This window comes from Hyperoodon ampullatus (assembly GCF_949752795.1).
Source record: "Hyperoodon ampullatus genome assembly, chromosome: 2".
Classification (NCBI taxonomy): domain Eukaryota; kingdom Metazoa; phylum Chordata; class Mammalia; order Artiodactyla; family Ziphiidae; genus Hyperoodon; species Hyperoodon ampullatus.
In genome coordinates, this window is record NC_136915.1 from 147,215,165 (window position 1) to 147,239,311 (window position 24,147).

At 35.1% G+C, this 24,147-nt stretch overlaps 1 protein-coding gene across 1 annotated transcript in view; it reads right to left on the reverse strand.

The window, feature by feature from the left end:
* Positions 1 to 24,147, reverse strand: part of LOC307049299 (membrane cofactor protein-like) — a gene marked incomplete at its 3' end in the record, with an annotated part of 51,948 nt that overhangs the window by 14,597 nt on the left and 13,204 nt on the right. The window contains exons 2-9 of the mRNA XM_079698761.1: positions 21,509 to 21,697; positions 21,054 to 21,156; positions 13,723 to 13,808; positions 12,465 to 12,662; positions 2,439 to 2,621; positions 2,003 to 2,047; positions 1,846 to 1,890; positions 65 to 115 (exon numbers count right to left, since the gene is read on the reverse strand). Coding sequence (XP_079554887.1) covers positions 65 to 115; positions 1,846 to 1,890; positions 2,003 to 2,047; positions 2,439 to 2,621; positions 12,465 to 12,662; positions 13,723 to 13,808; positions 21,054 to 21,156; positions 21,509 to 21,697 — 900 coding nt within the window. The remainder of the gene's footprint in view (positions 1 to 64; positions 116 to 1,845; positions 1,891 to 2,002; positions 2,048 to 2,438; positions 2,622 to 12,464; positions 12,663 to 13,722; positions 13,809 to 21,053; positions 21,157 to 21,508; positions 21,698 to 24,147) is intronic.

Genomic DNA, 24,147 nt, shown 5'->3' on the forward strand with positions numbered 1-24,147 from the left:
TCATTTTTCACTCATCACCCTAAAAAGTTCTAAGCAATATATGTAGAATAAAGAACTCCTGAACCTGGACGACTTGATCCCAGAGTCGTAGTTGGATGAGTAGTAGGCTTGGAATCTGGAAAAATAAATTTGATTCAATTCTCCAGACTTATCAATACAAAATTATGGATTTACTTTTGATTTTTTAAAAAGATTATTTCTCAAAATGAAAAATACACATACTTCCTAAACTTTGCAATTCTACTTCTGTGAAGTTAACCTAAAATATATATTTACACAAGTACATACGAATGTATCCATAAGAATGTTCACTATGGGATGTTCACTATGGCTTTGTATTATATAATGGAAATCCTAGAAGTTAACTAATAATAAACCATAAAAATATGTGTTCAGAATAAAGACATGAATCTTTAAAAAAATACCATCCACATAGTACCCTAGTACATAATTTGTATCCTTTTCTTTTCCACTTAGTATTTTGCCCACATTTTTTCATATTTGCATAATCATATCCACCTTATCACCAGTATATGTCACTAATGATCCTTTTCATACTCTCTAACTGATGATAAAAAATGACTGACAGTCTCATGAGGAATTTTGATTTTTGATATTTAAAAAAAAATCCCTGTAGTTTACCTTCTTTATAAATTTGTCCTCACAATTCTCTCTTCTTCAAACACTAAACTGTATCAGTGTTTTATAAATCCTTTATAAAATGCTTATGGTCAACTCTTTCAAAAGAGCCTATCAACAAACACAGTATACCACAGTGCATAGTCCCGATAACCATGTGAGTAAACATGGATGGGTCAATATCATCCACCAAAAAAACACATTTTCCCCCCCAAAACTTCACAGCCCTCACCAAGGTACTCAAGGAGGTTACTGGATACCAGGTTTACAGGAATTATAAAAAAGGTGTTCTAATTACCATGTTAACATGAAAAATTCCCCTCAGCCCTTAAAATATTAGGACAATAGGAAGTAAACAAATTAAAAGCCAGTAGATGACATTTGTTTGAGTCATTAAACAATGGGACACTGGAACCTATAGAAATGATGTTACTTTAGTGAGCAGAGCCACACTGGGACCCTGAGTGCAGTCTGCCCAGGCTAATGCTCTTCCTCTCTTCCTCTTGTCTCTTGCTTCTGCTGCAACCAAAGAGAAGAAGCCAGAGATAGCAGCCCTGAAATCAGGAAGATAATTCCTTCCACCATAACAAAATAGTCTCTCAAGTCTTAGGCAGAGCAGCTAATCAGTAGTCCCTGCAGAACCAAACTGGTCACCGTCTGGGAAAAGAAACATAGTCCTAGACCCAGAAGATACCCTGTAAAGGTGTCAACAGATCACTTTTAAAATGAATAAATTATCAATGTCGATGACACAGAAAACATACATGTTAAAAAACAGACGCCATGGACCTTCCTCTGCATTAATATTACTTTGAGTTATGCTGTAATGCATACAAGCTACCTTTAAGAGCTTTCTAGATACCAGGCACTGTGCTAAGTGCTTTAAATGGATCCCATTTTAAATTTACTATCACTCAGTAAGGAAGGTTTTAAATCATCCACCAAAAAACCCATCTTTTAATCATTTTACATGTAAGTAAACATGTTTAAAGTTTACTTAACTTGCCACCTGCTTATATCTGCAGACTACTGCAAATAATTTTAAAGTCACTAAATGTAACAACTAAAATGGCTGTTAATATGTTCTTCTTCCTTTCATTCCTAAAATTGATGAATGAGTGTAAATCATAGGAATTTAAAAGATTTTGAAAAAAATCACAAGGAATGTAAAGGATTTTGAAATATATAAGCAGGAAGTTACTAGACCTGAGACACTGGGAACTGGAGGTTGGGAACTGGGAGGAGTTGACACTAGAAAACAAAAAAAAATGTAGATTGGATCAAACACTTGGGAGTTACTGATGGCATTTTCACCAGGAATTTAAAAGACTTCTGAAAAAATATATGTAGGTAGTTAATAAACCTGAGGCACTGGAAATTGGAGGCTGGGTACTAGGAATAGTTGACTCTGGAAGACAAAATAATGTAGACTGAATAAAAAACTCGGGCATTATTATTTTCTTTTCATTAATATGAATTATGCCTTTCACTCTTATTTAGGTAAAACTTCCTATGCTTCAATTTACTCTGAAAAATGATTGCTATTCATTTTTACATGTAAAAAATGCCAAACAAGAGAAAGTTATACACATGTGTGATGTACAGGAAATGCTAAGACCCTATAAAGACATCCAAAATTGCAACAGCAGATTTCTTTGTGAATTTGAAGTCATACAACTATCACAGAAATGAATACAAGACAGTTAAATATGAAAATTGTTTCTTTTCTATTATTCTGTATCATTCATATTTAATGTCAAAGAAAAAAAAAAAACAAAGGAAAACGACAATGTTTATACCTTTAATACATGTTGGTATCTCAGGCTCCCAAGTACTGTTCGCACTACAGACAATTTTGTTGCTGCCATTAAGCTTAAAACCCTCGTTGCATCTATATACAACCGTTGCTTTGTAGTAAAATTTTGGTCCACGTCCTGAGACTATCATTCCATTTTCAACATATGGATATACACATTTGACCACTGAAAAATGGAGAAATTCCAGAATTAATGGAAAGCTGCTTTCACATAGGACCAGAAAAACTAGTGCAAAGTAATAATTTCCAGTGGAAAGAAAGAGGAAAGGAATGAAAAGATGTTAATTGAAAAAAAAAAAAAAAAGACTTTGTGCATTTGAATTCCAGGGAACAGATCTGGAGAAGTCTAATAACCTTTTCCCACCTAAAACAGACTGTCATTATAGTTTATTTGCTTTCCTACATTTTCTTTCCATTATTGACAAGTTTTGAGAAAGGTCTGAGTACCAGACAAAAATTCAGGGTAAGTTCAAAAGAAACTTTCAATGCTCTTTAGCTCTAGGATTTTTTTAAGATCATGCTGACACTAATTGCAGTACCCTGCTCTTTTAGAAAGGTAGCAAAAACTTTTCTTAGAAGGTAATATTTGAGTTCAAATTTAAAAGCTGAAAAGAAGTTAGCCATGCCAAGATATGAAAAAGAAGCAACAACAGCACACAGGAACTGGGATGTTCAAGAAGTACAAAGGCCAGCGGAGTTAGGGTAGTGTTTTCCAAACATTCTGGACTGTAACCCAGAGATCAAGAAATACATTTTACATTGTAAACCAGTATATAAACAAACGGGCCTGAGATAATGTTAAAAGTTAATACTTAGCCCTCACAACAGTGTACTCTGGTATTTCCCATTCTACTCTACTTCTTAAAAAGTAAAATATCCTGACCTTCTAGGATTCACGATCCATTAATGGGTTTGGCAGAATTTGGGAAAAAACAAAATCAAGAAACACTGGGCTGGGCAGTGAGTTCAAGAGAACATCTTGTGAGATTAAATCTGAGTAATAGATGAGGGCCAGATAATACACTACCTTTTAAACCAGAAGAGTGTTCTTTCTCCTTTCTTTTGGGTCTGAATTTCCATCAGGTATTATTTCTCTTCAGCCAGGAGAATTTCCTTATCAATTCTTATAGTCCAGGTTGGCTAATGACAAATTCTCTTAGCTTTTGTTTATCTGAAACTGTTTTTATTTCACCTTCAGTTCTGAAAGATTTCTCTTTGACAGAGAATTCTAGGCTAACTGTTTTTTCTTTCAGCACATTAGCAGAAATTATTGTCTTGTAGTTTCAACAGTTCCTTAACAAAAGTCAGCTGTCATGTCATTCTTACTTTGGGGTGAGGAGAGGGAGAATGTAATATGTTTGTTTTTCGTTTTTCCCCCTCACTGGCTACTTTTTCTTTTGTTTTCGGTAGTTTTACCATGTTGTGTTTAGTTTAGTGGGGGTTTCTTGGTAAATTTTTGAAATTTATTCTGCTACGGTCAGTGAATTTCCCAGACCTGTGGGGTTGTTGTTTTGGATCAAATTTAGATAATTTTTGGCCAGTATTTATTGAAATGATTTTCTACATTTTTCTCTCTCCTCTCTTCTGAAACTCCAGTTACATGTATGTTTGACTCTTTGCTTTTTCTCCCAAAGGTCTTTCTCTCTGTTTCTTATTTTAACCTTTCTTTTCAAATCATGGTGGATTTCTATCGCTCTGTCACTGATATTTTTCACTGTTGGGCCAATATGCTCTTAATTGTACCTAATGATTTTCTTCTAAGTTAGGTTTACTAGATAACAAAGTACATACAGTAAATCTCACCCTTTTAAGTGTACAGCTGTATTAGTTTTGATCAATTCAAATAACCATGTAATTACCTGCACAATAACAAAAGTTCCATTATCTCCAAATACTTCCTCATGCCACTTTGTAATCAACCCTCCCCAGCTTTCAACCACCTTATCCAACCAGCCAACCACTAATCTGTTTTCTGTCCCTATAATGTTGCTTTTCCAGAATGTCATAATGGGATCACAGCCTCTGAGTATGGCTTATTTCACTTAGCATAATGCATTTGAGATTCATTCCTGCTGTTGCATGATTCAGGAGTTCATTTCTTTTTATTGCAGAGTATTACTCCATTGTATGGATGTGGTATAGGCTGTTCATCCATTACCAGATGAAGGACATGTGGGCTAATTCCAGTGTGGAACGATTATGACTAATGCTGCTGTGAATATTCTCATGCAGGTTTCTATATAAACATACCGTTTTACTTATGTTGCTGAGTTGTAGGGTAAATGTATATTTAACCTTATAAGGAATTGCCAAACTGCGTTCCATAATGTTCATACCACTTTGCATACTTACCAGCAATGTATTAGAGCTCCAATTGCTCCATATACTTGCCAGTTAATGGTATTGTTAGTTTTTAGTTGTTTTTTTTTTTTTAATTTCAGCCATTCTAATAGCTGTTTAGTGATACCTCACTATGGTATTAAATTCCATTCTGTAATTACTAATGATATCAAGCAACTTTTCATGTACTTTTTTGGCATACATATGTCTTCTTTGGTGAAAAAGATCTATTCAAATATGTTGCCCATCTAAAAAAAAATTGGGTTCTTTTCTTATTGTGTTTTGAGAGTTACTTATATATTATATTGTATACAAGTCCATTAGCAGATATGTATTTTGCAAATATTTTCTCCCAGTCTATGGCTCATTTTATTCATTCTTTGAACAGTGTAGTTGAAGCAGAAGTTTTGAGTTTTTAATAAGTCCAATTAATATTTTTTCTTTAAAGAAGAAGGATCATGCTTTTAGCATTGATTTAAGAAATCTTTGGCTAAGGCAGAAATATTTTCTACATTTTCTAGTAAAAGCCTTATGGTTTTAGGTTTTACATTTAAGTCTTTGGTTCATTGTAAGTAAATGTTTGTCTATAGTGCTAACATAGGTTGAGGTGCTTTCTTTTTTCTATGCATAACGTATATCGAATGGAGCCTGTAATTTTACCATTTTTCCAATGAATTGTTTGTATATCTGTGATGCAATCAAGTGGACATATTTGAAAGGGTCTATTTCTGGACACTTATTCTGTTCCACTGCTCTACATGGCTATCCTTTCACCAATACCACACTGTCTTGATTATATTCCTTAGAGCATGGTTTATAAGAAGTCTTGACATCAGGTAGAATGAGACACCTATAATTTGTTTTCAAATTTATATTGACTATTCTAGTTCTTTTATCTTTCTAAATAAATTGTAGAACCTGTTTGTCAAGTTCTGCTGGGATTTTATGGGATTGTGTTGATTTTAAGGATCAATTACTGACATCTTTATTATATTGTGTCTTCTAATCCATGACCACTGAATTTTCTCTATTTATTAAGGTCTTCTTTAATTTCTTTTATAAGTGTTTAGTTGTTTTTACCATTTAAATATTTCACATACATTGCTAGATTTATATGCAAGTATTTCATGTTTTGGAGCTGGTATAAACAGTACTTGAAAAATTTCAATTTCTAATGGTGTTTTACTAGTATATAGATATACCATTGATTTCTGTATGTTGATCGTGTATCTTGCAACCTTGCTAAAACTTCAGCCATTCAAGTTTTCTACAAAAGCAATCGTCATAAGTGAATGAAGTCTATTTTATTTCTTACTCTCCAATATGTATGCCTTATTGTACTGTCTAGCAACTCCAAAACAATGCCGAATAGCGTGGTTAACAGTAGACATCCTTGTCTTCTTCCACTTTAAGTAAAAATAAACTACTCTTTTACTATTAAGTATAATGTTAGCTGGGGAATTTTTATAGGTGCCTTTTGTCCGCTTCAGGTAGTTCCCTTATATCCTTACTTGCTGAGTTTTATAATGAAAAGATGATAAATTCTGTCATGTACTCTTTTTTCTTTTACATCTATTAAGGTGATCATGTGTGGTTTTATTTTGTTTTTGTTTTTTGGCACATGCTAGAAGATTTAATCTTTAAAATAAACATTAAGTTAGGCATTCTATTTGCAGGAGAAACTGACATTCAAAGAAGTTAAATAACTTACAGAGCTAATGAGAAGTGGAGACAGAATTGTCCAATATATTCAAGGGAAGGTTTGTCTAAGCAAATGGCTCTGGGCTTAAATAAGGGAGGATATGCAGCATACTCTAAGCTCTCATTAGTTCTCTTTTTTTTTTGAATTTTATTTATCCATTTCTTTATACAGCAGGTTCTTATTACTTATCTATTTTATGCATATTAGTGTACACATGTCAATCCCAATCTTCCAATTCATCACACCACACCGCCCGCCTCCCCCCCACTTTTTCCCCTTTGTGTCCATACTTTTGTTTTTTACATCTGTGTCTCTATTTCTGCCTTGCAAACTGGTTCATCTGTACCATTTTTCTAGATTCCACATATATGCATTAATATATGATATTTTTCTCTTTCTGGCTTACTTCACTCTGTATGACAGTCTCTAGGTCCATCCACATCTCTACAAATGACCCAACTTCACTCCTTTTTATGGCTGAGTAATATTCCACTGTATATATGTACCACATCTTCTTTATCCATTCATCTGTTGATGGGCATTTAGGTTGCTTCCATGACCTGGCTATTGTAAATAGTGCTGCAGTGAACATTGTGGTACATGATTCTTTTTGAATTATGGTTTTCTCAAGGTATATGCCCAGTAGTGGGATTGCTGGGTCATATGGTAATTCTATTTTTAGCTTTTTAAGGAACCTCCATACTGTTCTCCATAGTGGCTGTATCAATTTACATTCCCACCAACAGTGCAAGAGGTTTCCCTTTTCTCCACATCCTCTCCAGCACTTGTTGTTTGTAGATTTTCTGATGATGACCATTCTAACTGGTGTGAGGTGATACCTTACTGCAGTTTTGATTTGCATTTCTCTAATAATTAGTGATGTTGAGCACCTTTTCATGTGCCTTTTGTCTATCTGTATGTCTTCTTTGGAGAAATGTCTATTTAGGTCTCCTGCCCATTTTTTGATTGGGTTGTTTTTTTAATATTGAGCTGCCTGAGCTGTTTATATATTTTGGGGATTAATCCTTTGTCCATTGATTCATCTGCAACTATTTCCTCCATTCTGAGGGTTGTCTTTTTGTCTTTTTTATAGTTTCCTTTGTTGTGCAAAAGCTTTTAACTTTCATTAGGTCCCATTTGTTTATTTTTGGTTTTATTTCCATTTCTCTAGGAGGTGGTCAAAAAAGATCTTGCTATGATTTATGTCAAAGAGTGTTCTTCCTATGTTTTCCTCTAAGAGTTTTATAGGGCCTGGTCATACATTTAGGTCTTTAATCCATTTTATTTTGTGTACGTGTTAGGAAGTGTTCTAATTTCATTCTTTTACATATAGCTGTCCAGTTTTCCCAGCACCACGTATTGAAGAGACTGTCTTTTCTCCATTGTATATCCTTGCCTCCTTTGTCATAGATTAGTTGACCATAGGTGCATGGGTTTATCTCTGGGCTTTCTATCCCGTTCCATTGATCTATATTTCTGGGGGTTTTGCCAGTATCATATTGTCTTGATTACTGTAACTTTGTAGTATACTCTGAAGTCAGGGAGTCTGATTCCTCCAGGTCCATTTTTTTCCCTCAAGATTGTTTTGGCTATTTGGGGACTTCTGTGTTTCCATACAAATTTTAAGATTTTTTGTTCTAGTTCTGTAAAAAATGTCATTGGTAATTTGATAGGGATTGCATTGAATCTGTAGATGGCTTTCAGTAGTATAGTCATTTTCACAATTTGATTCTTCCAATCCAAGAACATGGTGTATCTCTCCATCTGTGTCATCTTTAATTTCTTTCATCAGTGTCTTTTAGTCTTCTGAGTACAGGTCTTTTACCTCCTTAGGTAGGTTTATTCCTAGTTATTTTATTCTTTTTGTTGCATTTGTGAATGGGATTGTTTCCTTAATTTCTCTTTCTGATCTTTCATTGTTAGTGTATAGGAACGCAAGAGTGTTTTTTTTTCTTCTTCAAAGTTTCTTGATATGGTAAATTGCACTGATTAATTTTCAAATTTGAATCATCCATGAATTCATGGAATAAATCCTACTTAATTATGATGTATTACTTCTTTATAGGCAAGGATTTGATTTATTAATATTTTAAGAAGTTTTAGTTCTATACCCATTTTGGATATTGTCTGTAATTTTCTTGCAATGTTTCTGTCTGGTTTTGGTATCAGAGCAGTGCTGTCCTCATGAAATGAGTTAAGAAGTATTCCTATCTCTTTAGTTTTCTTGAAAACTTTGTGTAGGGCTGCTACTATTTATTCCTTAAATGTTTGGTATAATTCCCCAGTGAGGACATGGGGCCTGCAGTACGCTTCATAAGAAGGTTTTTTATAATTTTTTATTGAAGTATAGGTGATTTACAATATTGCATTAGTTTCAGGTGTACAGCATAGTGATTTGTTGTTTGGTTATTCTTTAGATTATATTCCATAACAGGTTATTACAAGATATTGGATATAATTCCCTGTGCTACATAGCAAATACTTGTTGCTTTTTTATTATATGGTATAGTAGTTTGTATCTGTTAATCCCATGCCCCTCCCTTTTCCCTTTGGTAATCATAAGTTTGTTTTCTACATCTGTGAGTCTGTTTCTGTTTTGTATATAGAATCATTTGTATTATTGTTTTGATTCCACATACAGCTGATATCATGTAGTATTTGTCTTTCTGTCTTACTTACTTCACTAAGCATAATATTCTCTAAGTCCATCCATGTTGCTAAAATGTAACTATTTTATTCTTTTTTAATGCTAAGTAATATGCCAATACACACACATACAGACACACAGACACACACACACAAAACATCTTCTTAATCCAATCACCTGTTGATGGGCACATGGGTTACTTCTATGTCTTGGCTATTGTAAATAGTGCTGCTATGAACATTGGGAGTGCATGTACCTTTTTGAATTAGAGTTTTTGCTTTTTCCAGACATATACCCAGGAGTGGGATTACTGGATCATAGCTCTATTTTTAGTTTTTTAAGTAACCTCCAGACTGTCTTCTTTACTGGATGCATCACTTTACATTCCCACCAACAGTGCAAGAGGGTGCCCTTTTCTCCACACCCACTCCAACATTTATTATTTATAGACTTTTTGATGACAGCCATTCTGACCAGTGGTAACACCTTGTGGTTTTGATTTGCAATTCTCTAATAATTAGTGATGTTGAGCATCTTTTCATATACACGTAGGCAATCTGTATGTCTTCTTTAGAGAAACGTCTATTTAAGTCTTCTGTCCATTTTTTGTGTTGTTTGTTTTTTTAATATTGAGTTGTATGGGGTGTTTGGGTACTCTGGATAATAACCTCTTGTCATCCGCATCATTTGCAAATATTTTCTCTCATTCCATAGGTTGTCTTTTGGTTTTGTTGATGGTTTCCTTTGCTGTGCAGAAGCTTTTAAGTTTGATTACGTCCCATTTGTTTATTTTTGCTTTTGTTTCTTTTGCCTTGGGACACTGGCCTATGAAAATATTGCTACAACTTTTGTCAGAGTGTTTTGCCTATGTTTTATGGTGTAATTTCTTACATTTAGGCCTTTACACAATTTGAGTTTATTTTTGTAGATGGCGTGAGGGAATGTTATAATTTCATTGTATTACATGTAGCTCTCCAGCTTTCATAAGACCACTTGTTGAAGAGACTGTCTTTTCTCCATTGTATATTCTTGCCTCCTCTGTTGGAGATTAATTGACCATAAGTGCATGGGTTTATTTCTGGGTTCTCTACTCTGTTCCACTGAACTACAATGGACTAGGTTCTCCACTCCATTGATCTACATGTCTCTTTTTGGGCCAATACCATGCTGCTTTGATTACTGTACCTTTGTAGTATAGTCTAAAGTCAAGGGAGGGTTATATCTTGAGCTTTCTTCTGTTTTCTCAGTATTGCTTTGGCAATTCTGGGTCTTTTATGGTTCCATATAAATTTTAAGATTATTTGTTCTAGTTCTGTGAACAATGTGACAGGTATTTTTATAAGGATTGCATTAAAGCTGTAGATTGGTTTGGGTAGTATGGCCATTTTAGCAATATTAATTCCTCCAATCCAAGGGCACAGTATATTTTTCCATTTCTTTGAATCATGCTCAGATTCCTTTATCAATGTTTTATAGTTTTCAGTGTATAGGACTTTCACTTCACTGGTTAAGTCTATTCCTAGGTTTTGTTTGTTTGTCTGTTTTTAGATGCAATGTTAAATGGAATTGTTTCTTTAACTTACTCTCTTACTCTTCATTAGGGTGAAGAAACACAACAGATTTCTGTATATGCATCCTGTATCCTCTTACCTTGATGAATTCATATATTAGTTCCAATAGTTTTTGTGTAGAGTAGCATTCTCTATATAGAGTATTATGTCACCTGTAAATAGCGACAGTTTTACTTCTTCCTTTCTATTTTGGATAGCATTTATTTCTTTTTCTTTTCAGACTTCCAATACTATGTTGAATAGAAGTCCTGAGAGTGGGCATCCTTGTCTTGTTCCTGAATTTCAGGAAAGCTTTCAGCTTCTCACCTTTGAGTATTATGTTGGCCGTGGGTTTGTCATAAATCACCTTTATTATGTTGAGATATGTTCCTGTTACAACCACCTTCATGAGGGTTTTTATCATGAATGGATGTTGAATTTCGTCAAATGCTATTTATGCATTTGACAAAATTTCCTTCTGCAAAGGATGGTTCGACATACAGAAATCAATCAATGTGATATACCACAAGAACAAAAGGAAAGACAAAATCTACATGCAAGGTTTAAGTTGTCAAATTTACAGGCATAAAGTTGTTTGTTTTATTCCCTTACTATTCTTTAAATGTCTGCAGTATATGTAGTGACCTCCTCTTTTTCACTCTTGATACTGGTTATTTGTATCTTCTGTTTTCCTGTCAAACTACCTATAGGTTTATCCATTTTATCAATCTTCTCCAAGAAGCAGGTATTGATTTGATTCTCTCTATATTATTTCTCTTTTCAATATCATTGATTTTTTCTCTGGCTTTATTATCTCCTATTGGGGTTTAAGTTGCTCTGTTTTTTTAGTTCCTTATGGTAGAAGTTCAGATTATTGATTTGAGACTTTTCTTTTTCCAATATATGTATTTCATGGTTTAAATATCCTTCTAAGCAATGCTTTTGCTGTTTCCCACAAGTTCTGATATTTTGATATGCTGTGTTTCATTTTTAGTATGTTTGAAACACTTTCTAATTTCCCTTGTTAGTACTTTGTCTTTGATTCATTTATTAGTTGTAAGTGTCTGCATAATTTTCAAATATTTGGGGATATTCTAGATTTATGTTTTGATTTCTACATTCATCCCAGTTTGATCAGATAATGTACTCTGAATGATTTCAATTATTTGAAATTTGTTAAAAATTACCTTATTGCCTAGAATACGGTATTAGAGAATGTTCCATGTTCACTTGAGAAGAGTAAATATTTTGCTATTATTCAGTGGACCCTTTCTTTCAAGAGTAAAAATCCCTCCAGTGTCTCCCTGCTTTTGATCATGCTCTACTGCCTTAAACTTCGTCTTTAAGTAAGATTTGCCCAGAGTTTATAAATCATACCTGTGAGACAATTAATCTTTTACAATTTACACTATGATTTCCTGTAGCCAAAACTGTCAGACTTCTTGTAATACAAGATAACACTTTCTTATGTTTAAGAAAGTGTGTGCTGAATTTTTTGATGCTTTTCATGGAAAAAAGTCCTAACTCATGCATATACACAGTATTTCACAACGTATAAATTGGAATGCCAAGAACCTGTGGAGTGAGAGGGGGGAAGCTCTACAAGTAGAAGTATTTTTTACTTGATTTGACCGATATTAAATTAAATTAGAAACCAATTTAACAGGAGGATCAAGCACATATGGCTGTTTTTACTGTAAGTAAAACAATTTACAAAGCGTTTCTACAGTATTTACAAATTAAGAAGGAAATGAATGGAAATATTATTACCTTTACACTGAGGAGGGTCACTACTCCATTTGTCTTTTCCAATACAAACAAGCTTGCTCTCTCCAACAAGTGAATATGGATCTGTTCCATTTGAAGCATCACAACTATAAGTTACTACTTCACTGTATTCAAATATATCCTTGTGGCTATTTGTGTATTTTCCATTTAGAATTTTTTCAGGTGGTTTACACAAAATCTCTTAGAAAGGGAAAAAAAGAAGACATAAGAGGCAAAAGGAAAGGTAAAAGATTAAACAGCAATTAGTAAAGATCTATGAATTGCCTTCAATAAATTAATATATGATTTCTACAAGCTAGTTGTGAATCCAATATTCATTTAGAAGGTTTCTATGAGAAAATGTATTATCCTAAATTCAAACTATTACTTTAGAAGTGAATTATTTAAAATAAAACTAATTTTCTTAAATAACGACATTAAAAATCTATATGAAACACATTTATTTATCTGCAAGGCCATACTAAGTTTTGGTCTCATCATAAGAGATGTTGACAATTTCATGATATAATATAATTATGATTAAAAACAGAACTAAGGGGCTTCCCTGGTGGCGCAGTGGTTGAGAGTCCGTCTGCCGATGCAGCGGACATGGGTTCGTGGCCCAGTCCAGGAGGATCCCACATGCCACGGAGCGGCTTTGCCCGTGAGCCATGGCCGCTGGGCCTGCGCGTCCGGAGCCTGTGCTCCGCAGCGGGAGAGGCCACAACAGTGAGAGACCCACGTACAGATAAAAACAAAACAAAACAAAACAGAACTCAGTGCTGCTTGAGAAACACTTCATAATTTATAAATATATCTATTCACTAAATCAGTTCTTCACATTGATACCAAGTATTATCGTCATTTTTCACTTTCATCCTTACAAGTGTATGGTGAAATTTTCCAGAGGCTATAATTGTGTGATCTTGCAAGAGACTGAATACAGATGTCTTCCTTTAAGCCAGATATTGAAGAAATTTGCAAAAATGTAAAACAACGCCACTATTTGTTTTGGAAATTTTTGATTTTTCATAAAAGTATGGTGTATATACTAACAGGTATTGTGCTTACTCTTCTTAAACATGAATAATAATTATTTTAAAAACTTTTCAGTTTTAATTCCAATATAATAATAGCAAAAGACATAAACCACATAAAGAAAAGTTCATTGGTATCTATGTTAATTTAAAAGCATAAAGGGGTCCTGAGACCCAAAGTTTGAGAACTGCTCCTCTATATTCTAAAGAGAGAATATACTTACTTTCACATATTGGAGGATTATCACTCCAGCTCACAGTACTTTCAGAAATGTCACAGTATAGGATACTTGGTCCAATTAAGAAATAACTAAACGAGAAAAGAAAAGTTATGACATTCTTTTGTACTTACAAGATGGACATAATAATGAAAACGATTTTATATGGTTCTTTTCCTGCACTATAGTAATTTGAGGGAGAAGTTCCTTAAACAAAATATAATGTAAGTGCTAACTAAATATGCAACTTAATTAAATAGAGTTTCTGCATGTGAACACACATTGGCCCACAGCAAAATGTCTAAATTACTCTGTCATGTTGTCAGTGTAGCCCCTCTGCTCTCTCTGGCAAATGCATCACACGTTCACTTCTCTACCCTTTTGCTCACACCATTCTGCTCAGTAAGGACTGAGCAGACAGATCAGGCCCTAGAGCTTGCCTGCCTGGATTCAAGTTCCAGCTCTAAGACTGACTTATTTGAGCTTGGGCAAGTCCCTTAGGCAAGGTTCTCTTGCTCAGTTTCCTCATCTATGAAAAGGAGGGTAACACTACATACCTCATAGGACTGTTTTGAGGATTGGATGAGTTAGCACCTGGCATGTAGAGAGTACTAGGTAAGTTTTAGCTTTTTTAAACATTCTTTAAATAATATTCGTTAGATTCTTTATTAATATTCAGAATACAGGCATACCTCATCTTACTGCCCTTCACTTTATTAAGTTTTTAACAAATTGAAAGTGTATGGCAACCCTGCATTAAACAAGTCTATTTGGGCCATTTTCCCCATAATGTTTGCTCACTTCATGTCTCTGTGTCACATTTTGGTAAATCTCACATATTTCAAACTTTATTACTATTATTATACTTGTTAGAGTGATCTGTGATCAATGTCTTTAATGTTACTACTGTGACTCTGAGGCTCAGATTATGGTTAGCATTTTCTGGTAATATAGTATTTTTAAATTAAGGTATATACATTTGTTTAGACATAATTCTATTGCACACTTACCAGACTACACTATAGTATAAATGTATGTAAAAAACTCGTTTGATTTGCTTTATTGCAGTGGTCTGGAAATGAAACTGCAATATCTCCAAGGTATGACTGTATCTTTCTAGTAGTAGTTCAGGAATACTACTCAATGAAATATTCTCCAATTATTTAAATTCATAATACACTCTTCTTCGGGACTCTCATTGTAATGATCATGAATGATTCTATCTATTTGGTACTTTTCATTTACTATTTTGCTCTGATGCCTCTCTCTATATATTGTGTTTCTCAAGAGGGCTACAACTTCCTTGATTCTACATCTTAAACTTTTGGTGCCTAGTAGCCTTATCTATATGTTCCAGCGGAACATTCACTGGATATTCTGCTATTTTTACTTGATCAAGTTAAAAAAGACTCAGTGTAACTGCCTGTACCCACTTCCAGAGGACTTTTCCCTAAAGGCTAATTCATTGTATCTATAATATAATGCGTTAGGAGAGGATTCTGGGATGATGGCAAAATAAGTGGCAACAGAAATCTGTCTCCCCATCTTGATGATGACACTGACAGAATCTGCATGATATCACTATTTTGGAAGTCTAGAATCGGTTCATGGCTTGCAATTACTAGGAGAAGACTTAGGTAAATTAACTTGATTTCAGTCAATTTTAGCTCTTAGCAGAGTGGCAGCTACCTAACCCGCCCCCCACCACCCCGCCCTGCTGTCATCTGTAAACATGTTGCTAGAGCAGCTTATAAATAGCCTGTGGGAGCTAGGGTGGGCAAAGAAGAATCTGCCCTCCAAGTATCAGGGATTTGTGTTCTTATCACTGCTGCTTCTGATCACAGAGAAGCAGAAATCGAGGTGGGCAGCCTTTGTTGTTACACCTCCCCCAATTTTTTCAAGCTCCTTCAACACTGGACAAATGATATCCAAGGGATGTAAAATCCAGCATTTGCCCCGCCCCTTTACTTTTACTTTGTTTCCACTAACAGGAGCCAGACATTAAACACTAGGACATTCAAAAATAACTGCCATGTGGAAAAAAATTAGAAAATGATTCCGCCTGCCCAGAGAAAGGCTCAGAGAAAACCTGAGATGACCTTCAAGTTTATATGTCAGCCTGCTCCTCAGCACAGAGACACCATACAACAATGAGAAAACCAAACCAAAACAAAACAAAAAACCCCATAAAACAGTAAGCTCTAGGTAGCAGGCAGAATCTGATTTCCAGAGTTACCACATTATTAGATTCAAATATTGATTCAACAAAAAAGTTGTAAGGCATACAAAGAAACGGGAAAGGAAAAGTATGGCTCATACAGTGGAAAAATACATGAACAGAATTTTTTTCTGAAGGAGATCTCATGACAAATCTATCAAACAAAGACTTTAAATGTCTTGTGAAGGCACTGTCAATGGAAATTAATGGATGCCAGTTCTGCTACCCCATTTTTCTTCAGTGAAGCAGCAAAACAGCAGACACAGAGAAGCCAATGAAGAAGCCAAACAGCAGATCTCTGTGAAGACCCTGATGGGCAAGACTATCACTCCTGAGGTAAAGCTCAGTGTCACCACTGAGAATGTCAAAGCCAAAATCAAAGACACTGAGGACATCCTGCCCCACCAACAGGGTCTGACTTTTGCAGACAAACAGCTGAGGGTGGCCTTACTCTCTCAGACTATAATATCCAGAAATAATCCACCCTACACTTGGTGCTTCACGTGCAGGGTGGTATCATCAAGTCTTCCCTCTGCCAGCTTTCCCAGAAGTACAATTGTGACAAAATGATCTGCTGCAAGTGTTATGCTCACCTGAACACAAGTGCTGTCAACTGCCACAAGAAGAAGTGTGGCCAAACCAACAACCTGTGCCCCAAGAAGAAGGTCAGATACATCCTCTCCACTGGCTCTTTTTTTGCCCACAAGGTTGTCCCCTGCCTAAGCCCCGCCCTGGAGCCTCAGTAAAATTTGAAAGAAATACCTGGGATAAAGATGCACAAACAACTAAAGGAAACAATGTAGAAAGTCAAGAGACCAATATGTGATCAAAATGGAAATATCAATAGGAGCTAGAAAAGCTAAAAAGAATCCAAAAGTAAATTCTGGAGTTGAAAAGTACATTAATGGAAATGAAAAAGTCACTGGAAGAATTAAAGGCATATTTGAGAAGAAAAAAGAATTAGTGAAATTGAGATAGGGTAATGGAAATTATTGACTCTAAGAAACAGAAAGAACAAAGATTGAAGAAAAGTGAAGAAAGCCTAAGGGATCTGTGGGACACCAACAAGCAGACCAACATATATACTGTGGGACTCTCAGAAGGAGAAGATAGAGCAAAAGGAACAGAGAGAATACTTGAAGAAATAATGGCTGAAAACTTCCCAAATTTGATAAAAGAAACAAATATGCCAAAAGCTGAAAATTCTCCAAAAGCTTAAAATTCTAAGTGCAGGTCACTTTGTATTCATCTTACTAAGATACATGATAATCAGACTTTCAAAAGACAAAGAATGCTGAAAGCTGCATGAGAGAAGTGAATCATCACATACAAGGGATACTAATTAAGATTTGTCATTAGAAACTCAGAGACCAGAAGACCGTGGATTGATATAGTCAATGTGCTAAAAGAAAAAAAACCAAAAAACTGTCAACCAAAAATCCTCTATTCCAGCAAAACTGAGCATCAAAAGTGAGGGAGCAATTACGACATTCCCAGAATCCCAGAATTAAAAGCTTAGCAGGTCTGTGACCACTATACTCCTCAAGAAGAAATGCTCAAGGGAGTACTGAAAAAGAAATGAAGGGACTCAAAGCCCTATGCATAAATAAATATCTCAGTAAAAGTAAATACAAAGGCAATGATAAAACTAGCATGACTGAAACAGTGATTTGCAACTACAGTTTTTGTTTTCTATATGTGATTTAAAAGACTAAATTTTAAAATAAATAAATAATTAAAGTAGAAGCTAGTATGCAATATTTGCGTAGAGGGTAATATGATATCAACAACCAAAAGGGGCGAGGATAGAGCTATTAAGGACTGTTTTTGTAATTTATTGAATTTAAGCCGGTATAAATTTAAACTAGAGTGTTATAACTGTACAGTTTTGCTTCTCTGTTTTGTTTGGCCTACCTGTGAGGCTTGTGGGATGTTAGCTCCCCAGCCAGGCTTGAACCTGTGTCCCCTACAGTAGAAGTGCAGAGTCCTAACCACTGGACCACCAGGGAATTCCCATGTACAATGTTCAATGTATAATAATTCCCATGGTAACCACAAACAATATAACTATAGAATATATTCAAAAGGAAATGAGAAAGGAATTTAAACATTTCACTACAAAAATCAACTACACACAAAACAAAACAGTAATGCGGGAAATGAGGGACTAGGAAAAAGCTATAAAGCATATAGAAAACAAGTAGCACAATGGTAGAAATAAATCCCTCCTCGTCAATAATTATATTAAGTGTAGACGGAATAAACTCTCCAATCAAAAGACAGAGATTGGCAGAATGGATAAAAACACATGATCTAACTACATGTTGTCTACAAGAGACTCGCCTGACATTCAAAGACACAAATGGGGTGAAAATGAAAGGCTGGAAAAAGATATCTCACACAAATAGTAACCAAAAGACAGTAGACTAGCTATACTAAAATCTGACAAAATAGACTTTAAATGAAAAAGGTTACAAGAAACAAAGAAGTAAATTTCATATTAATAAGGACTCAGTACTGAAGATATAACAATATAAACATTTATGCACCTAATGACGGGCTATCAAAATATATGAAGCAAAAAATGACAGAATTGAAGGGAGAAATATGCATTTCTACACAATAGTTGGAGACTGCAATACCTCGCTCACAATAAGGGATAGAACAACTAGACAGAAGATAAATAAGGAAACAGAGGACTTCAACAGCACAGTAAAACAACATGATCCCACAGATATATACAAAGCACTCTACCCAACAACAACAGAATACACAGTCTTTTCAAGAGCATTTGGGCATTTTCCAGGATAGACCATATGTTAGGTGACAAATTAGAAAACAAGTTAATGTTATACAAAACATAATTAATTATTTAATAAATAATTAATAATATAATTGTTTTATGCCACAAATTAATATTAATAATAGATTTTAAAAGACAGATATCATAAAAGTATATTCTCTGACCACAATAGGATGAATTTAAAAAGCAACATCAAAAGGAAAACCGGAAAATTCATAAAATTGTGAAAATTAAACAATATGCTTTTGAACAACTAATGGCTCAAAGAAGAAATCAGGGCAATTAGAACATACTTTGACATGAATGGAAATGAAAACATAACATACTAACACTTATGGGATTCAGCAAGAGCAGTGCTAAGGGGGAAATTTATAGCTATAAATGTCTACATTAAGAAACGAAAGCTCTGAAAAAACAAACTAACCTTACAAGTTAAGGAACCAGAAAAAGATAAACCCAAAGTTAGCAGAAGGAAGCAAATAATAAAGATTAGAACAGAGATAAACAACAACAACAAAAAGAGCGAAACAAGAGAGAATATCAATGAAACTAAAAGTTGGTTCTTCAAAAAATGCAACAAAATTGACAAACCCTTAGATTGACTAAAACAAAGAGATTAGACTCAAATTACTAAAATCAGAAATGAAAGCAGGAACATCACTATAGATTTGACAGAAATAAAAATTATTATGGGAATACTATGAACAATTTTATGCCACAAATGGACAAACTAGATATAATGGACAAATTCCTAGGAACACAAAACCTACCAAGAGTTAATCACAAAAACAGATAATCTGAATAGATCTGTAACTAGTAAGGAGATTGAATCAGTAATCAAAATTCTCCCAATTAAGAAAAATCCTGGATCTGATGGTTTCATTGGTGATTTCTACCAAACATTTAAAGAAGTAATACCAATCCTTCTCAAACTTTTCCAAAAAACTGAAAAGGAGGGAAGTCTTCCAAGCCCATTCTATGAGACAAGCATTACGGTCATAGCAAAATTCAATAAAGGTACTACAAGAAAAGAAAGCTAGAGACCACTATCCCTTAAGAACACTGATGCAAACAACCTCAACACAATACTAGCAAACAATTTAGCAGCATTTTAAAAGGATTAAACATCAAGACCAAGTGGGAATTATTCCTGGAATGCAAGAGATGGCTCAACACATAAAAATCAATCAATGTAATATGCAACATCAAAAGAATGAAAGGAAAAAAAACCACATGGTCACCTCAATTGAGGCAGAAAAAGCATTTGATAAAATTCAATATTTTTCATAATAAAAATACTTAACAAACTAGAAACAGAAGGAAACTGCCTTAAGATAATAAACTCCATACATGAGAATCCAACAGCAAACATCATGCTCAGTGGTGAAAATCTGCAAGTTTTCCTCTAAGATCAGAACAGGCATGAACAACTGCTTTTACCATTTTTATTCAACGTGGTACTAGAAGTTCTAGTCAGAGCAATTAAGCAAGAAAAAGAAATATATTTCTACCTTGGAAAGAAAGAAGTAAAATTATCACGTTTGCAGAGGATATGATCTTCTACATAAAAAACCCTGAAGATTACACACACACACACACACACACACAAAATGTAAAAACTAATAAATAAACTCAGTAAACTACCAGGATACATAGACAATATTAAAAAACCAGTTGTGTTTCCATAGCATATTACATTTACCTTTTAAATTCACATTTTTTATAAATGTTCAGTATCCCTAACATATGCTATTTAAAGAGCCCTGTAAAACAAAGGCTATTATTAAATCCTCAGTAGCTCTCTTTGAGATGCTTCACTCCTTTGTAGTAGCTTTAAAAATAAGGCTTTCCAACTAAGAGACCTTGATCAACATTACTGTCTAAGTTACCAGGTCACTTTTGGTCTCGTGACATCTTACAGATTACTTTGATATAAGAATATCTTCGGTTGGCAACTCTACCTCCCAGTTCCATAAACCTATTTCACCTCTGAGAATTGACCATTTTAAATAGGGTGCATTGTGTTGTCAAGGAAAAGTCACCATGATTAACACATTTTTAATGCTTATGAGAGGTTTATTAATACATATACCAAGTATTATACAATTTTACTTTCCTTCAATTTAAATTTCTTTCTACTAGTTACACATCTTTTCAGTCTCCATAAAAAGCCCAAGAGTTATTTGGCTACAGTAAAACTTGTCACACAGAAAGCAAAATGGAATCAACTTTGTGGGAATGCTTAAGAAGACAGGCAAAATGAAAATGGATTTAGTAACATATAACATTATTTCCTCTAAGGGGCATTCTACTTACCCATCATTACAAACATAGTGAGCCTGTGAGCCAAACAGAATACTTTCATTTGGGTACTTTATTTGGCCATTTGCTGGATCCCCTAGGTTAGGACACTGTTTTCCTAAAAGGAAAATTTCAAATTCGTTGTTTTATACTGGCTTCAAAACAGATTTGAATCAAATTCAAAATTCTACATTGCTCACTTGAATTCATGCGATTATTATTATCTTTTATTATTTTCTTTCTTTAACTATTGTAACATCAAAGAAGGTTCACATTTACCCAGGCAACCAATTGTGAAAAAAAAGGTTCCCGGGAGATTTTTCAAAGCCTGATTGCACTGCTCTCTAAAACCTACATTCACATGAGAAAACCATTTCAGTCGTAAAACATGAACCCTAAAATGTGTGAAAAATCTCTAGAGCAATAAAAAAGTTTTTTGAATTAAAAAAAAAAAAGTTTTGTTTACTTACTTGTACAGGCCTCCTGGAGAAGTGACCACTTATTATCATCCTGACAAACAGCAGAGGTAGGAAGAGGAGGACGCTTGGGCTGGTAACCTGGGCGACACTCATAATGTATACTTTCCCCAGGGCTATAACTGGGTTTAGGGACATCCTGGGGCTGCATAGTTTCAAACCTTGGTGGCTCACCACAGGCATCTAGGTATAAGAGAATAAGAGGATAAAAATATTTTATCTCATTCACCAGCCAGCCACTGTGGCCTGGCATCAGGTAGGTAGTGCAGAATAAATGGAAAGGTTCTTAGCAAGATTTTAAATGACCGTCCCATGCTTTTACCCAACTGGTGGTAGTAGTGGAGTATGTGCCTTACTTACATTAAATAACAACCTATTAGCTTTTGCTTTGTTAGGGAATAAGATGAATTTTTATTCAACAGTAAATTAAAGAGATAGCATCAATGTTTTTAGTTTTGAAATATAAATACATTTTAGGTATGTATCCTTCCCTACTTTTTTCTAAATTCATTTCAAAACTCACCTCTCCTCTAAGAGGTCTCCTACAGTATACAGCACTCTGTTCAGATTATTCTTCCATAGTTTGAAAGACAAGCATATGATCACTTGTCATTTCAGGCTCAGTTTCCTCTCAGAAGGCAAGGTCCTGGAGGGCAGGGATCATATGCCTTCTTTTTCTACTACACTCTGTACTCAGTTGGTACTCAAGACATGCTATGGTAAGAGATGAATATAAAATATGCCTTGTGGGATTCATAAATCAAAATAATTATGGACCGAAGTATTTCAGAAAATAATACTTCGTTTCATTTGTTTCCTATTACTGAAATGAGCATTTTAAAAGTGATGAATAGACACCATGTAAATATCAAAATCTACTCTCTGAAAAGAATTACATGAAAAAACAACTTGCTCTCTTCAACATTACTTTAAATATAATATAACTTTCCTTCACAGATCAATGAATTGCTCATTTCTCAGAAGCTCCCTGAGGTAGCTGTTTGGGTTGTTTATCCAATATATCCCAACAGTAAAGCTATTATATTGTTATGCTTTTAGAATTTTTTAGTTCTGGGATTTTTTTGGGGGGTGTTGAGGGAAGGAGTTTTTTACTCCCTAGAATAATGTCATTTCTACAACAGTAAGCCCCCTTGCTTTTATTTATTTATTTTTTTTGTGGTACGCAAGCCGCTCACTGCTGTGGCCTCTCCCGCTGCAGAGCACAGGCTCCGGACATGCAGGCTCAGAGGCCATGGCTCACGGGCCCAGCTGCTCTGCGGCATGTGGGATCCTCCCGGACTGGGGCACGAATCTGTGTCCCCCACATTGGCAGGCGGACTCTCAACCAGTGCACCACCAGGGAAGCCCCCTCTTGCTTTTAACTATCTGGGTACTTGATAACCTAACAAATCTGTTAGAAAAATTATGTAAAATAATGTGATGGAGACATATTAAGTTCTAAAGGACTACAAGAATTCAGAGGCCACTCTTATAAAGTTAAGAACCTAAGGAGGAGATGGGTGCGAGCCACGGTCATCAGTGTGGACACCAGAGACGGGCATGAGATGCTAAGGCTGCTGCTGCCGCCACCATGAAGCCTGTGTGCAAGCACAGGTCACTATCCACACCTCCCCTCCTGGGAGCCTGTGCAGCCCCCCACTGCCAGGGTCCCGAGATCCAGGGACAACTTCCCGGGGAGAACACACGGCATGCCTCAGGCTGATGCCACGTCACGCTGGCCTCTGCAGCCGCAGGCTCACCTCACATTCCATATCCCTTCCTCTCCCTATACCAGCCTGAGTGAGCCAGAGCCCCCGAATCAGCTGCTACTTTAACCCAGTCCTGGCTGAGCAAAGAACAGACGCCCTCAGGCGACCTACACGCAGAGGCGGGGCCAAATCCAAAGCTGAAAACCAGGAACTGTGCGAAAAAAGAAGAGAAAGGGAAATTTCTCCCAGCAGCCTCAGGAGCAGTGGATTAAATCTCCACAATCGACTTGATGTACCCTGCATCTCTGAAATACCTGAATAGACAATGAATCATACCAAAATTGAGGTGGTGGACTTTGTGAGCAACTGTAGACTTGGGGTTTGCTTTCTGCATCTAATTGGTTTCTGGTTTTATGTTTATCTTAGTTTAGTATTTAGAGTTTATTATCATTGGTAGATTTGTTTATACATTTGGTTGCTATCTTCCCTATTTTTATAAAAATATATAGATATGTATTTTTTCTTCCTTTTCATCTTTTTCTGAGTGTGTATGTGTATGCTTTTTTGTGTGATTTTGTCTATGTAGCTTTGCTTTTACAAGTTGTCCTAGGGTTGTGTTTTTCGGTTTTTTTTTTTTTTTTTTTTTTAGCATAGTTTCTCGCACTTGTTATCATTGGTGGATTAGTTTTTTGGTTTGGTTGCTCTCTTCTTTCTTTCTTTCTTTTATTACTTGAAAAAGTTTGAAAACCTTTAATAATAATATTTTTAATTTTAATAACTTTATTTTATTTAATTAATTAATTAATTTTTTTCTCCCTTCTCTTCTGAGCCGTGTGGCTGACAGGGTCTTGGTGCACTGGCCGGATGTCAGGCCTGTTCCTCTGAGGTGAAAGAGCCGAGTTCAGGACACTGATCCACCAGAGA